Below are 14162 nucleotides of genomic sequence, written 5' to 3'. Positions count from 1 at the left end.
GTCAAGTTGCTCCGGATGCGCCGTGTTTATTTGCGCTGTTGCCAAAGCAACCATCTCTCACCGCCCTCAGCTATTGTCGGCAGAATATGGCGGGGCTGTGATTGCGAGTACAATGCGATACCGCTGGCCTATCGTCAACCCGACGAGCTGTGTTGATTGATCAAGGAAATTGGCATTTTGCTCTCATCCGAAACGATGGTCAGCACAATGGCCACAAATGGCGCGGTGTTTCGTCCCGGCCATCAGGCGACACAAACGCCAGAACCCAACACGATCACAAGGAAAGGGTTCAAGATCTCCACGCAAAAGCTACCCATCCTGAAAGCAGGGCCGATTGAAGAGATGACTGAAAAGCTCGGAATCTCGCCACCCGAAATGATTTTTGGCGACAACTATGTGGCCATCGAACACCTGGCGACCGGATGGAAGATTCACTTTGACGCGTTCGGGGCGTTGGATCGGGTTGACAAGACAGGAGCCTCAATGCTCAAGGTAGCTTACTCGAAGGAGTGGCAACAGAGCAGGTGAGTTCCCTAAAATCGTGAGAGCGATACGTGTTGTGTATGCCAACCGCGCCCAGGGAACATAATCACGAAAACATCAAAGAGGTCGTCAAACCATTCGACTGGTCCTACAGCACAGATTACAAGGGCACACTCGCCCCAAACGCGAAGCCATTTTCGCCGTCCGATGTTCCGATCCCGGTTGAGCTCCTGAAACGGCCCGATCCCATTCTGTTCTTTGACGACGTAATGCTGTACGAAGACGAGCTGGCGGATAACGGGATCTCTGTGTTATCGTGTAAGATCCGGGTGATGCCGGACCGGCTACTTTTACTCAGCAGGTTCTTCATGAGACTGGACAATGTGGTGGTGAGGCTGCGGGACACCCGAGTGTACATTGATTTCGACACGCTGGAGGTCATTCGCGAGTATCAGGCTCGAGAGATGGCGTACGATGCTGTCCGACGGGTGAGTTTTGGCCCGGTTTATTGCAATGTCACCATCTCACTGTCGATGTAGGTGCTTGGGGGGCCCCGGGAGGATCTGCCAGCGGCATTGCGGGATCCAAATCGACTGGCGCAGGTGCTGCCGTTGGTAGAGCGTAGCCTGGAGCGAGTCGTGTTGGAGTCTTGATGCCATTCATGCACTCAATCGCCAACACAAGCAACATTCCTTCCATGGTCTTGTCTTTTTCTGGACTCTGATCTGAGTCGACAAGGAGGGGTGTCTGAAGCAAACAGTGCAAACATCACGTGAAGCCAAAGACTTGGGCCAAGCATCGCCGCGCGGATGCGATCATCAAAAATCCATTGAATTAATCTTTGGGAATGCAATAATCAACTCCCACGTTGGTCAATCCACCATAATGCCTCTCAGAATACAAAGTCGGAGTTGCCGATTGGCACTAGAATCGGTGTTTCTGCCACAGGTACGTTTGTCCTCCGCAAATTCCCAAGAACGAAGCAATCAAATCCTAACGCGGCCCAAGCAGATTACATCCCCCGCCCTCAGCAGGTCATTTCTCAATGATCATGATCGCAATTCGCGATTTTCAGGATCCCTAGCTACCCGGGGAATTGCCACAGGAACATATGTGTCGTACGGCTTGACACAAACACTTTTCGAGGCATGTTCGGAGCAAGCGGATTACACAATACCCAAGCCAGGGAAGGGCCAGTCGGAGGTTCGAAAGACGAAGGAAGGTGAAGATGTCGGGATTGGCGAGGGGTCGTGGTACACAAGTGGGATACCAATTTCCTACATTTGAGAAGCTCCAGCTAACGAAGGGCAACAGAACTCGATCTCTTGCCCACCTTCTCGAGCTGGTCCCAGGTAACCTTTCTGCACATGTACCTCCTCACCGTTCGTCTGCGCGCGTTGCCGTCGACTGAAAGCGTCCGGACGCACTCGCGGCATTTGATTGACCACTTCAGCCACAACGCCGAGCACCGCATGGCCACGCTGCACGGCATCTCCAGCCGCAGCATCCGCAATCGGTACCTCAAGGATCTCTTTTTACAGTGGCGCGGAGTCTTGGCCGCATACGACGAGGGCCTTGCTAAGGACAGCGATGCCGTGCTGGCCGCCGCCGTGTGGCGAAACATATGGAAGGGGGCGCATCGAGTGCCGACCATGAGCGAGACGCCGGACGGCGGGATCTGCATCGAGGAGAAAGAGGTTGACTGGACGCAGATTGCGACCGTCGTGGCATACATGCGGCGGGTGTTGGCGGAGCTGGCGCGCGTCGACGACGCGGATCTGGTGCTGATTGGGGAGGAGTGGGAAGGGCGGCGGCCGGTGTTTGGCTTACGGGAGTCGGATTTTGCGTTGGCGCGGATGTAGCCTCTACCATTACATTCTAGATAATGTCTAGATAATACCTACACATCTCCACTGAGGGTGCAGAGAAGGCTATTTAATCCTTTTGAAGGTCCTTCTCCACCAATGCCACGCAAATCGGATGATAGAACGACCTGAGCCGCTCAAACGTCTCGAGCGCAATCTGTCGATCGAGCTTCTTGAGTGCGCGATACCTGTGGAAATTCATTAGTATGGCCCTTTTTTTTTTCCACCTCATGGAGAAAACGAAAACATACAATGGCCGAACAAACTTCATCCGCCCAATCTTCCCGAGCAGATCCACCGTCGGTCCGATCGCCTCGCGGTCACCGACCTTCAACCCCAGCCGGAAATACACATTTGTGACCTCGATGTTCGTGCTATTCCGCAGGCCGTACACCTCGCCCATCAGCCGGTAGGCGTCGACAGAAAGCGGCGAAGGGAAATCCAACACGCGCTCGAGGAACACCACGAGCTGGTTGGCGGTGAGGCCCTTGATGTCGTCGGGGGACGGGGTGAAGCCGCCAGGACCGTTCACCGTGAGGGACTCCCACCGATCAGCCAGCGAGTAGACGACGTCGACGAGGGTGGTGTCAAAGTCCGGCTTGGGCGGCAGGCCCGGCGCGTAGAACCATTTGTCCCAGTCGACGGTGGCCAGCGCGGAAGAGGCGGCGGGGTCGTTGGCGAAGAAGTCGAGAAGGACGGTTTTGAACTCGTAGGAGTCGAGGGATTGGCCTTTGAATTTGGTGAAGTACTGGACATCTCAGCGGGATGCCCCAAGTTGACATTCAGGAATGAGTAACGTACGTGAGGAATGAACTTGTCAAACTTCTCCTTGGTCACCAGATTCTCGAGGTAGAACAGAAAAGTAGAGCCCTTTTCGTACGGTATGGACGAGAAAGCGTCGTCTGGGTCCTTACCCTTGAGGTCGAGGACCAGCTTCGTGAATTCGTGGTCGGGCCCGTAGAGGTTGACCGATTCGACAAGACTGTTCCACCCGATGATGGCGTTGAAGTGGCGGTATGGTTCGCCGTGGATTTCGGCGAGAATCTGATCCTCTTAGCAGGTTGTAAACTGATAGGATAGGTGCATTGTTAACTCACCCGCCGCTCCAGATACACAGTCCACCCCTCATTCAGCCAGAAATGCTCCCACGAGGCATTTGTGACAAGGTTGCCGCTCCAGCTGTGCGCCAGCTCGTGGGCGATTACGTCGACATTTTCCCGGTCCTACTTCGTCAGCTTCCTGCTAGCTCCTCACTATTGGAGAAGAGAGGTAATTCTCACCTTGGAAATCAAGCTCGGCGTCGCAAACGTGTAGATGGGGTTCTCCATGCCACCGTACGGGAAACTCGGCGGGAGAATCAGGACATTGTATTCACCCCACTGGTAAGGGTAGATGATCCGCTCGATGGCCTCGATGAACTTGTTCGTGTCAGCCTCGAGCTCCCACTGGCACTCGGCGATTCGGTCGGGGCTGGTCACGACGACGCTTCGTGGGCCGATGGGAGCTTCGGTGAAGTCGCTGGAGCTGTCAGCTCACTTCCTCTTCTTTCTAGTTAGGAATCCTGTACGCACCCACTCGCCAAAGCAAACAAATAGCTCGGAATCGGCAACGTTTGCTTGAACCGGTAGACATTGTCCGCCGGCGGCCCGTTCGTCCGCTCCGGCACGCCGCTTGCGACGACTGGGTACTGCGACTTGATGTTGAAGTCAACCGTCGCCTTGACGTCGGGGGTGTCCTGGCAGGGGAAGATGGAGCGCGCATGGATGGCCTGGCATTGCGAGACTGGTCGCCATCAGGATCAGGATTCACATAATGCCTTTGTCTCATGTAATAAAAAAAGGATAACTTAGGATTAGCTTACACAGATATGGCGCCTTTTTATTCGAGGTCTGCTCCGGCGTCAACCACTGCAGTGCCGTGCACTTATCCGTCGTCTGCAGCGAAATCTAGACCGATCGTTAACAATTCCGTCTGCCACCCTTGTTCTCCAGCCCAGAGCATACCTACATCAACATTGATGCTTTTGCCCCGCTCCACCCCGCCATCATCGAGATAAATCTTCAACGCACTCCCATACGGCTCGAACCGCGGCAACAATTCCCAGCGCGACGGCCGCCCATCGACCGCGACGTCACGGATGTCCAGATAACTCGTATCGAGCACGATCTCGCGCGTCTCGGCGTCGTTGCGCGACTCCAGCCGGTGCACGACATTGCCCACCAGCTTCTTCTCGTCGAACCGGATCTCGAAGTTGGCCGTGATGTGCGTCGACCGCCAAGCAGTGTAGTTGCTCAGCGTGTTGGGGTCGCGCGGGCGACTGATAGTCGTCATGGTGGTGGTGGCCATGCCGCGGGATTGCCAGAGAGTGGTAACTCTGGTGATGATGGTACTACTGGTGGTGGCGGTTTTGCTGGAGATGCGAAGCTGCAGCGTGGCGGCGATGCGGCCCAGATATGCACCTCTTCCCAGGTGCATAGGGAATTGAATTTTTTTTCTTCTTTTCAATTCAATTCCAGATCCAGCTGCGTAATTCAATGATATCAATTCCGAAATTTCTGCCTGTGAACTTCGTACGAACTCCGGAAAAGTTGTACTCCGATTGATGATTTGACGGGCGGCTCGAGCCGCCGAATGGAGCCAAACGCACGAAAGGATCTACAGTACATTGCATGACTCAATCTTTTCTTTAAGGTTACAGTACGGAGTAGGCTACATGGTATGGCAGCCAACTACACCGACTCCCCAACCAATGCCTGCACCTCTTCGGCCACTTTCGGCGCCGTCGTCAGATTCTCGTGCCCGTCCTTGGTGATCACCACGTTGTCCTCGATCCGCACGCCCCCAACAGACCAGTATTCATCCAGCACGCTCTGGTCAATGTACTTGGCCTTCGCCGGGTCCTTGAGGAATGGCTCGATGATGAACCGGCAAAAGTAGACCTAGAATCGTCAGATCAGTGCACTCGCTCTTGTCATGCGGTATATACTTTGTGACATACCCCCGGCTCGACCGTAATCACGCTGCCTGCAGGCAGCTTCCCCCGCACACGCAGATAGCGGAACATCGGGTCCGGATCCTGGTAGTTGGCATGGCCACCCGTATCGTGCGTGTCAAGCCCAAGATAGTGTCCCAGGCCGTGCGGGAAGAAGGCCGTGCTGATGCGCTTCTCGAGCAACTCATCCTCGCTGCCGCTGCGCAGGATGCCAAGCTTGAGCAGCCCGCAGATGGCGACGCGATGAGCATGCACATGCACATCCTCCCACTGCACGCCCTCCTTGATCATGTCCAGGCACTCAAGCTGCATCTGCAGCACCAGGTCGTAGATTGCCCTTGATCGGGGCGTGAACTTTCCCGACAGCGGGAAAGTGCGCGTCACATCGGCCGCGTAGGCTCGATACTCGCCGCCCGCATCCAGCAGCAGGTTCAGCTTCCGTTCCTGTGTCTCCGGGTCAACCAGTGGCTGGTCGTTGCTGACATAGTGCAGCGTCGCGCTGCTCGTCCCGCTGGCCACGATTGGATGGTAAGCCATCTGGCGCGCGCCGTGGGCGATACACGTGCCGATGAACGCGGCTTCCAGCTCCCGCTCGTTACTCGCCGTCCGCGCCGCGCGCAGCACCGCCCGGTGCGCCAGGTTCGTGATCTCGTTCGCTTTGCGGATCAGCGCAATCTCGTAGTCATCCTTGACCACGCGCGTTTCCTCGATCGCCGCCCGCAGCGTCGACCCAATGTCAGAGTTGGTGAAAGGCGCGAATGAGATCCCTTCAGACACTTGCTCTTTGATGGCGAATAGCACGCCCTTGTCGCCGGTTTTACCGGCAAGCTCCCCCAGCGCGGCGTTCACGTCCGTCGTGAATCGCACCCGGTCGACGTCGTACTGTTTCTCTGCCTCTTCCGGGGACAGCGGCAACCCGGACCAAACGACTGCGTCCGGGTCCAGCGGCGGAATGTACAGCGTCAATTCGTCGGCATTAAAATGGTACGTCAGCGCCGCGTCGGGGAGAAGGCATCCGGAGAGGTAGTAAAATGGACGACGCTGTCTTCGTATCCGTCAGCATTGAACTTCAAGATCCCTTGCGCTGGGATAGCGAACCGGAATGGCAGCTCTGTATCCGTGTCCTCGTGCAAACGCGTCTTTTGCGCTTCAAGATAAATCACTCCGTCGCTGCCCTCGCCGAGACCTCCATGTTGTCGCAGGTACTCTGCGACCCGCCGCGCGTGCGCTTTAGCTGGGTATTTGCCGGCCAAGATGGCGTCTGTCGAAGTCATGATGGGTCTACTCTGAATCGTTCTGGTCACAATGCTGAACCGTCGCGGGAGGATTCGACTCCAGGCGCGGAACATGGGAGAAGAATCAATTGCAGACGATGCTGGTTGTTTTAATTACCCCGCTGTCTACGCCGTAGTCCCGCTTGGTCGAGGCACAGATGTAACGCCATCGATATCCGAGAACTCCTTTGGTACGCCTAATTTATACAGGACATTAACGAATCGCAAACAAAAAAACCAGCAAATGTTATCGCTCGTGAAATTAAATAGATAAAGTCATTCTGAAGATTCCATCGCTACCGTGCCGGACTGCTCGTCCCCGGGGCAATCGTCACATCTTCAAACTCCATCTCCCACTTGTCAATCTCGCTGAACTTCTTTCGGGCCAGTTCCAATTCGTTGCCCTCCGACCGAACTGGCAGATCGGCCAAAAACTCTGGATCAGACTCGAGGTCTTCGGATGGAGGTGGCGACGACAACTCTGACGAGTTATCGTCCGCAATGTTCTCCTTGTCGGCCTGCCTGAGTCTCGTTTTCTTTGGTTCCGGGTCTTCGCGGGATTGACTCTGTTTCCTAGCACCGCGCCCGAATCGCGCCTTAACTCTGGAATTGGCCGACGTCGCCTCGGACAGGCCCCGGTTGCGGGCTCGTCTGGACCGTCGCGGCACGGCCAGTTCGTCGCCCTCAGAGTCCACCTCTGCAAACACATCCTCCTCCTCGTCCTCATCCTCCAACCGTCTGGGACGCACGCGCCGTCGAGGCAGAAACTTTGCTTGCAGCATTGCTGTCGGCAGTGCTGGGAAAGGCTCTGCAGGTGTTTCGTTGTCGTCTGGAGCGTCGTCTTCCTCGTTTCGAGCATGGCGCAGTCTCGAGCTTCGAAGCTCACGGACCGCCGCTAAACTCTGTGTTGGGCTGCCCGGGCTGCTCATTGGTGGTAACATTGTCTGCGACCCTATAACAGAAGAGGGAGCCTGAGCATCCTCCTTTTCTTCCGGACCGGGCACAACGTTTTCAATCGGCGACGGCTGCTGTGGAAGCGGAGACCCATCCCGATCTATGCGACACGAAGTTCGATCGCGAACGTTCACCGACGAACGCTTGCGCTTACGCGAGCCGCCCGACGAGGGCAGCGATGGTGACGATGGCAGTTCCAGGTCCGGCTCCTTCTCCGGCTCTGGCTCTGGCAGCAACGACTTCGGCCGAGCCACATTCAATGGCGTTGACTCATCCTCCGGGCTCAACCCCTTCAAAAAATCATCATCATCATCATCCAGATCCGACGACGAGTTGTCCGTCTGCATGAGCTGCAAGATACTTGGTTGGCGTGGCCGGCGCCGAAAATTGCTCAGGATGGAGGTCTCAAAGCCCGGTGTGTTCAACCCGGAGGCGCCGGCGTTCCGCCCGGCTAGCGAGAGCGTCGAGGAGTAGCCTCGCGTCCTGCTCGGCGGCCGGCTGCCGGTTCCGATGTGTGAAGCCGGTGAGGATTCGATGGCGAAGTCGTTTGCGGCATTGGCCGTCGTCGTTGTTGTTGGGGTTCGGTTTGCTGCTGCTGCGGTAGTGGTGGTGCCTCGATTGATGCGACGTGATGCCTTTGGCGATGGTGTTTTGGCTTGTTGCGTGGTATCATTGCTGCTGGTGGCCTTCTCTACTGGGTTGGTCGCATCAGGGGCAGTTGTTTTCGTAGCGGTGGAAGTTTTAGTCTTGGGCACCGCGCGGGTGCGCCGCGCAGGAGGACGAGGCATGTATGGCTGCTGGTATAGCGAACTGCTAGGTAGATACGTAGTTGAATGTCGGTTTGGAACAGGGTCGACTTCTCGCGTCGTCGCGTGGAACAGTCAGCCGTGATGGAGTGATGCCTGTTGCGGCGCGTTTGTTTGTTTCCTGGAGATTGGTCTGTTTGTGTACGCTTTACCTCGTATGGTATAGTTAGTTTTATCGAACCTTCAACCAATCAAATCCTGTTTCACTTTCCATTACAGTTCTCAGTATAATTCCCGGCATCAGGCACATGAAATCAGGAAGAGCACAGGACACTGAAAATACCTACCTAGGTACCTACATACCTACTGATACTACTACTACTTATGGAGGAGGCAGTTATCTAAATTATGTCCATTGCGACTCATCGATACATACAGATAGTGTATACTGGTATCTTGAATCATCAAAACACAACAAAACATCAAATGCATACACAGTGCACTGCAAAACCATTCCCAGGAAACATGATCCAAAGTTAACGAAACTCATGTCAACACCCACTCCGTGCCCCGTTTGATAAACTTGTCAAGCAAGACGCCAACATCGTGCAGTACGAATCGGCAGATGTAGAAGCCGAAGAACTCGGCGGCATGTCGCGTGCTGAGCTCCAGCCCGACGAGGGTCGGCGAGGAGTGCTTCAGGCCGGGATCTTCCACCTGACGCGCAATTTGGTCTGCCAAAGTCAGTCATGCAGGCCTCGATTTAAAAAAGACGGGGATGAGACTTTACCGATTACTTGAACCGCATCAAACAACCGAGCAAGAGCACTCATGTAGTTGGCATTCGGTCCGGAGAACTGCAGCCGCGCAAAGGTGCGTTTGTTGCCCCGACCGGTGGTGAGCTGCGACGTCATGGGCAGCGTGCTCAGCGTGAAGTTGTCCCGACCACCATCGCGCACGGCCCCTGAAGCCACCGTTGAGCTCGCGGCCTGGTTGCCCTTTGGTCGTAGTTTGCGCCACGGTGGCAGATACTTGGGATTCACGCCCCGATAATCTGTCGCCCCCGCTGACGAATCGTCAGCCGGGTTGGTCGTTTTGAACAGGGCCATAGACCCTTGCATGCCGACCTCATTGCCCAGCTTCTTGACGATCTGCGACTGCACCTGGTCCAGCACCGTCTCGAAGTTTTGCATCTTGTCGAGGACCGCGTCGGCGTCGTAGGTGTCTACTTGAGCCAGCTTCAGCAGTGCCGCCGTCAGCAGGTCGCAGAAAGAGATCTTCTCCTCAACCGCCCGCAGTTTTACGTTCTTCATCTGCCAGATTTCTCTCGGTATAAAGAGTCGGGTCGAGATATAGCCTCCCTTGGGATGAGCCAGGGTCTGGTAGAGACATCGCATCAGCCAGAATGGCCGAAGGAGGAAGGACTCCGGGCAAGGCTCCAGGGGGAGAGGCATGTTTGCATTCGCTTCCGGCGAGTCCGGGTCTGGAGGGGACAGGAAATCACTGTTCAGCAACATGTACCGACCGCCGGACGACGCCAGGCCGTTTGTCCCGAATCCCCCGGTAGTCGGTGTGGGCATTGGCGGCGCGTTGCGTGGATACTCAAAGGCCGGAAAGGTGCTACTCTGCGGCGTGGAGGGCGATTCCGCGCGCTCCGGCGTCGACACCGACATGGCCCGTGATCGCAGGTTGCGCAGACTTGTCGACGACGCGTTCTTACGCAGGTTGGCCGGCACAGACGGCATCTTGTTCACAGTCCACGACGGTGAGGCCGTCCGTGCTCGGTCCAAGTCCTCACCGTCGTAGAGATGGGGATGCGACGCAGCTGAGCCATAACCGTCCTCCTGCAGAGAATCCAGCGACGGCTTCTCAGTCGGCCGACTATGGAGCGACCGCGATGCTGGAGTCGGGGGCTTTTGAGTGGGGAGCGGGGGCTTGGTCTCATTTGGTGGTGGAAGGGGAGGAGGCGGACTTGCCAGAGCAGGAGATGCGGTCGCTCTGGATCTGGACCGCGATGCTCCCTCGGCAAAGTCAGTATCAATCCTCAGCTGAGCCATACTCTTCGACAGTCGACGAGCACGCACGGATGTCGGGGCGGTTGGTGGTGACTTGTGTGGAGACGATTGCGGAGGAGATGGCTTGCTCATTCGAGGCGCGGGAGGAAGCCGCTTGCTCTGCGGCGAAGAATCCACCGGCGGCGCACCATCGGCTTCCTCCGCCAACGTCGACAGCGAAGTGCCTGCGGTGGCCGACATGGACGCAACGGAACTGTCCCAAGTCCGTCCGGAAACATTGCTGGAATCCGACTGCCGGGGCAAGGAGGACTTGGTATGGAGATCGAATTGAAAGTCATCCATCACGTAGTCCTTGGTCATTTCCTCCAGCATGCGCTCCTCTTCTTCTTCTTCCACCTCGTCCTCGGTTTCGCGATCATCATACGTGCCCAGCCGTGACGGGGGAGGTCGCTCCTGGTATTGCCGTTGTCGGAAACTTCGTGCCATGGCTTCCTGGGCCTCCCGCTCCGCCTCTCGCACCCGTTGTTTGGCAATCTCGATATTCCGTCGGACATTCGAGACAACGTCGTCATTGTCGTAACGCTGGCCGTCGTAGTGTTGGTCGTATTGTTGGCCATCGTATTCACGGCCGTCAAAGTGTTGACTATCGTAGTGATGGCCATCATAGTGCTCGCCGTCGTAGTGCTGGCTGCCATAATGCTTCCCGTCAAGGTGCTGATTCTCATAATGGTCACCGTGGTCGTAACCCTCGTCTGGCGTCTCCGGTGCCGGCTCGAGACCCTGGTCATAGGCAGCTTCCACTGCCGCATCCAACGCGGCGTCGAACTGCGCCTCAGTCTCGCTCTCCTGACTACGCCTTCGTCGCAAATACACCGAATCCCGAGACTGGACTGAACCGGGAGATGACATGGACTCGTCAATCGTGTTGAGCCAGGAAGTCGATTCATGTCCGCCCCGGGACGGCTGGACCTCCTGTGTCTGTTGTGCCTGAGCACTCGACTGATGAACTTGCGGCGAGCCAGAGCGTCTGAAGGTCTCCGGGCTGTCTTGAGAAGGAAACTGCTGCTGTCGCGGGGACACTGGCTCGTTGTAGTCATCCTCAGCCTCGGGAACCTGGCGGAGAGACACTTCGGATGCGGTGCGCTCATGAAGTTGGCTCAAACGAGCCTCTGCGGCTCTGATTTTCGGATCTTCTGACGCCGCTGGTAGCAATGACTCTCGCCGTTGGGGGAGCTGGGGCCGACTGACGCCGGTGCCCAGATGTCCGGCCTGGTTAGCACCATGATCCGCTCCAGGGGTATCTGGGTCATCGTATTCTTGAGAGAACTCGTCCACGTCCTCTTCCGAATCTCTCGATGGCCGTTGAGGAAGAGATTTGTCATTGGTTTGTGGTTTGGGCGGAGGTTCAAGGCGCTGCAGTTCTCTGACTCGCAGCATGTACGTGTCCCTCTGTGTAGATTTGAATCGTCAGCCTGAATCCCCCAGCAACTATGAAGAGGGAGTCGCCTACAATCTCCAAAAGTTTGGTCTTTTCCTCTTCACCGCCATTACTACGCAGCATCACCAGTTGAAGGAGATGGCAGGCATCGTTGTAAGCCTCGATGGCACCTTCGATATTTGCAGCGTTGTCGAGCAGGACTGCTGTGTTTGCTTTCTGCAGCGCCTGTGACAGCATCTGCTTCTGCGAAGGCCCGCGAGGCCGCCGGCTGCGATCGGGACTGTTGGAGTCCCTCGTAAACTGGCGGCGACTCTGTGACCTCGACTGAACATGCACGTCGGTCATCTTTGCCGTGTAGGACGTGGAGTGGTCGGTAGAGGTGGTGAAGCCGGTGTCGGTTGTCGACTCTGCGGATGCCAGGGTATATTGGCTGGAGAAAACCGAGCTTGACGGCGTGTCAAATCTGCGTATCGGTCCCTGCTCGTCGGATTTCCAACTTTCTCTGCGCGAGGTCGACGGGCTTTGATGATCGGATGCGCTTCCCGGTTCAACAGGGTTCTCTGTAAACAAGAGCAACGAGGAAGAGGACGACGTCGTCGACACGGACCAACGATTCACATTACCCAGACCGTCACGAATACCACTGTCGTAGTTGTCCGAATCGTGCTCGGCAGACGCAGGATCTGGATGCGCGGCTGCGGACCGCAGCATCTCCAGGCCTGGCAACCGTTCGCGGAGTGTCGATAGCGACTCGGTTGCCTCCTCGAGTGCAGCGGTCGTCTCCAACGTCGCGCCCCTGAGCCGATTGGACTCCGTTTGGCGTTCGTGGCAGCACTCTCAATATCCAATTCCTGATCCTCACAATGCAATTGAGCGCATCGAGCTCGTCCCGGGCGAATGCAGCGCTTCACGCGTCCGTCGCAATCAATACAGCCGTGCTATTCACCGATCCCAAGCATTCCCTTGGCGCTCGCCTGTACACGAAACCTCTGTGGCACTCGAACGTTGTTTTTTTTTTCCGTGTGACCACGCGGGACGTCTTCGGCCGGTTGCTGTCCCACGACTCTGACAAGCCTGCTCGACTCCAGGGGTTACGGATCAACAGAGAGTTCGCGCAATGTTGTTTTGGTTGGCACAAGGGGTCGCATACCACTGTCAATTGCCGCTGGTCCTCTTTGCAGGCCTCGAATGGGCAATTCCACACGGATCCCCTGAATCTCAACGCAAAGTCCCCCAGCCTGGGGCACCAATTCTGCGGCCAATCTCGCAGCGCGGAACGTCGCAAAAGCACGAGACTCGTTGCAGGTGGAGAGGCTGGCTCGCGGGGAGTCTGGGGTCTTGTGCAGCGAGCCGAATCGGAGGTGCTTTCCACCAGACGAGGAGAAAGAGGGTGAGCGTGGGCTCGCAATGGCTCTCTACCGTCTAAGTCCGGTGTTGGTCCGGCGGTAATGTCGCGCCATCGGTTTAGCGTTCTTGGTGCTTCTCTGGCCAAAGTTCGAACCCATGCCGGGTCCCGGCACCACCCGGTTATCCACTGCGGAGATCCATGCGCTCTTACTACGAGTCCCATTGCTGGACAATTTTCGGTTCTGGCTGGACGCAGTGGACGGGAGGATTCATAGAATTACGGCGACTTCTTCAAGCCGGGGCTCCAGAATGGATTCTATGGAATATGACTTCTTTGCTCACGACTTATATAGTATTCGCATGGCATGGTGCAAATAAGTATAGAGTGCAACTTTTACAAGGGATCCTTCGAGCCAAAACCCACGCGCTGATATCCCCCCGTTTTTCCCGCAGTCTGCAGCATCCTTGATTCCTCGCCCTCCATCTTCGATGCTCCCACACAGCCGCTATGATCCTTAAGAACTTCCCACGGATAATAATCTGGTTGCCTTGTTGTCCGGCTGCACAACTGCTGCCTGGCTCATCGACCCTGCACTCCTGCAGGGGTGAATCACCTCATTTTGCCCTCCGGCAAGGGACCTGCTTGGCTGCTGGAGTCGCTGGACTGAGCGAGTCCGAGTCCAGAGGTGACCGAGAGCCATGGATGCCCCAGGCACCACTTCCTGATTGGCTGCAGCGGGCGGCCCCCTCCTCTAGCGCTGCCCCTCGAGGTCTCACGGGCCAATTAGCGGCCAGGAATCGATTATGCAATTCTGGTTGGTCCGGCCGCTGTGCTGACTCAGCACAGTCCCAATTCTGCATGATAAGCGGAGGATAAATTTAGTGAAGACCATTAAGCACACATTAAGCGGAGGACGTCTGCCACGTGACTCCGCCGTATCGCGGAAAACGTCATTGGAGCGGCCCATGGAGAGTGAATAATCGGTAATAATGCGGCTGTCCCTCACCATCGTCAAAACATATCCAGCTCACGGAGCGATCCGGGGGA

General features: G+C 56.4%; 6 protein-coding genes across 6 annotated transcripts; 2 read left to right on the top strand and 4 right to left on the bottom strand.

The window, feature by feature from the left end:
* Positions 1-207: 207 nt before the first annotated feature.
* VTN31DRAFT_2732 (uncharacterized protein) lies at positions 208-1136 on the top strand (the record flags this gene model as incomplete). Its single annotated transcript, XM_069402933.1, has 3 exons — positions 208-524; positions 581-971; positions 1023-1136. The coding sequence occupies 3 exons, from the start codon at positions 208-210 to the stop codon at positions 1134-1136; spliced, it is 822 nt and encodes a 273-aa protein (XP_069262165.1).
* Positions 1137-1368: 232 nt separating this feature from the next.
* VTN31DRAFT_2731 (uncharacterized protein) lies at positions 1369-2345 on the top strand (the record flags this gene model as incomplete). The annotated part of the gene is made up of 3 exons (XM_069402932.1): positions 1369-1431; positions 1495-1744; positions 1798-2345. The coding sequence occupies 3 exons, from the start codon at positions 1369-1371 to the stop codon at positions 2343-2345; spliced, it is 861 nt and encodes a 286-aa protein (XP_069262164.1).
* Positions 2346-2418: 73 nt separating this feature from the next.
* VTN31DRAFT_2730 (uncharacterized protein) lies at positions 2419-4823 on the bottom strand (the record flags this gene model as incomplete). The annotated part of the gene is made up of 8 exons (XM_069402931.1): positions 2419-2536; positions 2600-3096; positions 3150-3392; positions 3446-3571; positions 3629-3866; positions 3920-4130; positions 4210-4294; positions 4356-4823. The coding sequence occupies 8 exons, from the start codon at positions 4821-4823 to the stop codon at positions 2419-2421; spliced, it is 1986 nt and encodes a 661-aa protein (XP_069262163.1).
* Positions 4824-5077: 254 nt separating this feature from the next.
* VTN31DRAFT_2729 (uncharacterized protein) lies at positions 5078-6614 on the bottom strand (the record flags this gene model as incomplete). Its single annotated transcript, XM_069402929.1, has 3 exons — positions 5078-5287; positions 5347-6385; positions 6439-6614. The coding sequence occupies 3 exons, from the start codon at positions 6612-6614 to the stop codon at positions 5078-5080; spliced, it is 1425 nt and encodes a 474-aa protein (XP_069262162.1).
* A 296-nt stretch (positions 6615-6910) lies between these two features.
* VTN31DRAFT_2728 (uncharacterized protein) lies at positions 6911-8356 on the bottom strand (the record flags this gene model as incomplete). Its single annotated transcript, XM_069402928.1, has 1 exon — positions 6911-8356. The coding sequence occupies one exon, from the start codon at positions 8354-8356 to the stop codon at positions 6911-6913; it is 1446 nt and encodes a 481-aa protein (XP_069262161.1).
* Positions 8357-8860: 504 nt separating this feature from the next.
* VTN31DRAFT_2727 (uncharacterized protein) lies at positions 8861-12478 on the bottom strand (the record flags this gene model as incomplete). Its single annotated transcript, XM_069402927.1, has 3 exons — positions 8861-9048; positions 9105-11778; positions 11840-12478. 3 exons carry the CDS (start codon positions 12476-12478, stop codon positions 8861-8863), a joined length of 3501 nt encoding a protein of 1166 aa, XP_069262160.1.
* Between the last annotated feature and the right edge of the window lie 1684 nt (positions 12479-14162).

Source organism: Thermomyces dupontii, assembly GCF_041956625.1.
Source record: "Thermomyces dupontii strain NRRL 2155 unplaced genomic scaffold VTN31scaffold_2, whole genome shotgun sequence".
Classification (NCBI taxonomy): Eukaryota; Fungi; Ascomycota; class Eurotiomycetes; order Eurotiales; family Trichocomaceae; genus Thermomyces; species Thermomyces dupontii.
This window is presented reverse-complemented; position numbering and strand designations above follow the sequence as displayed.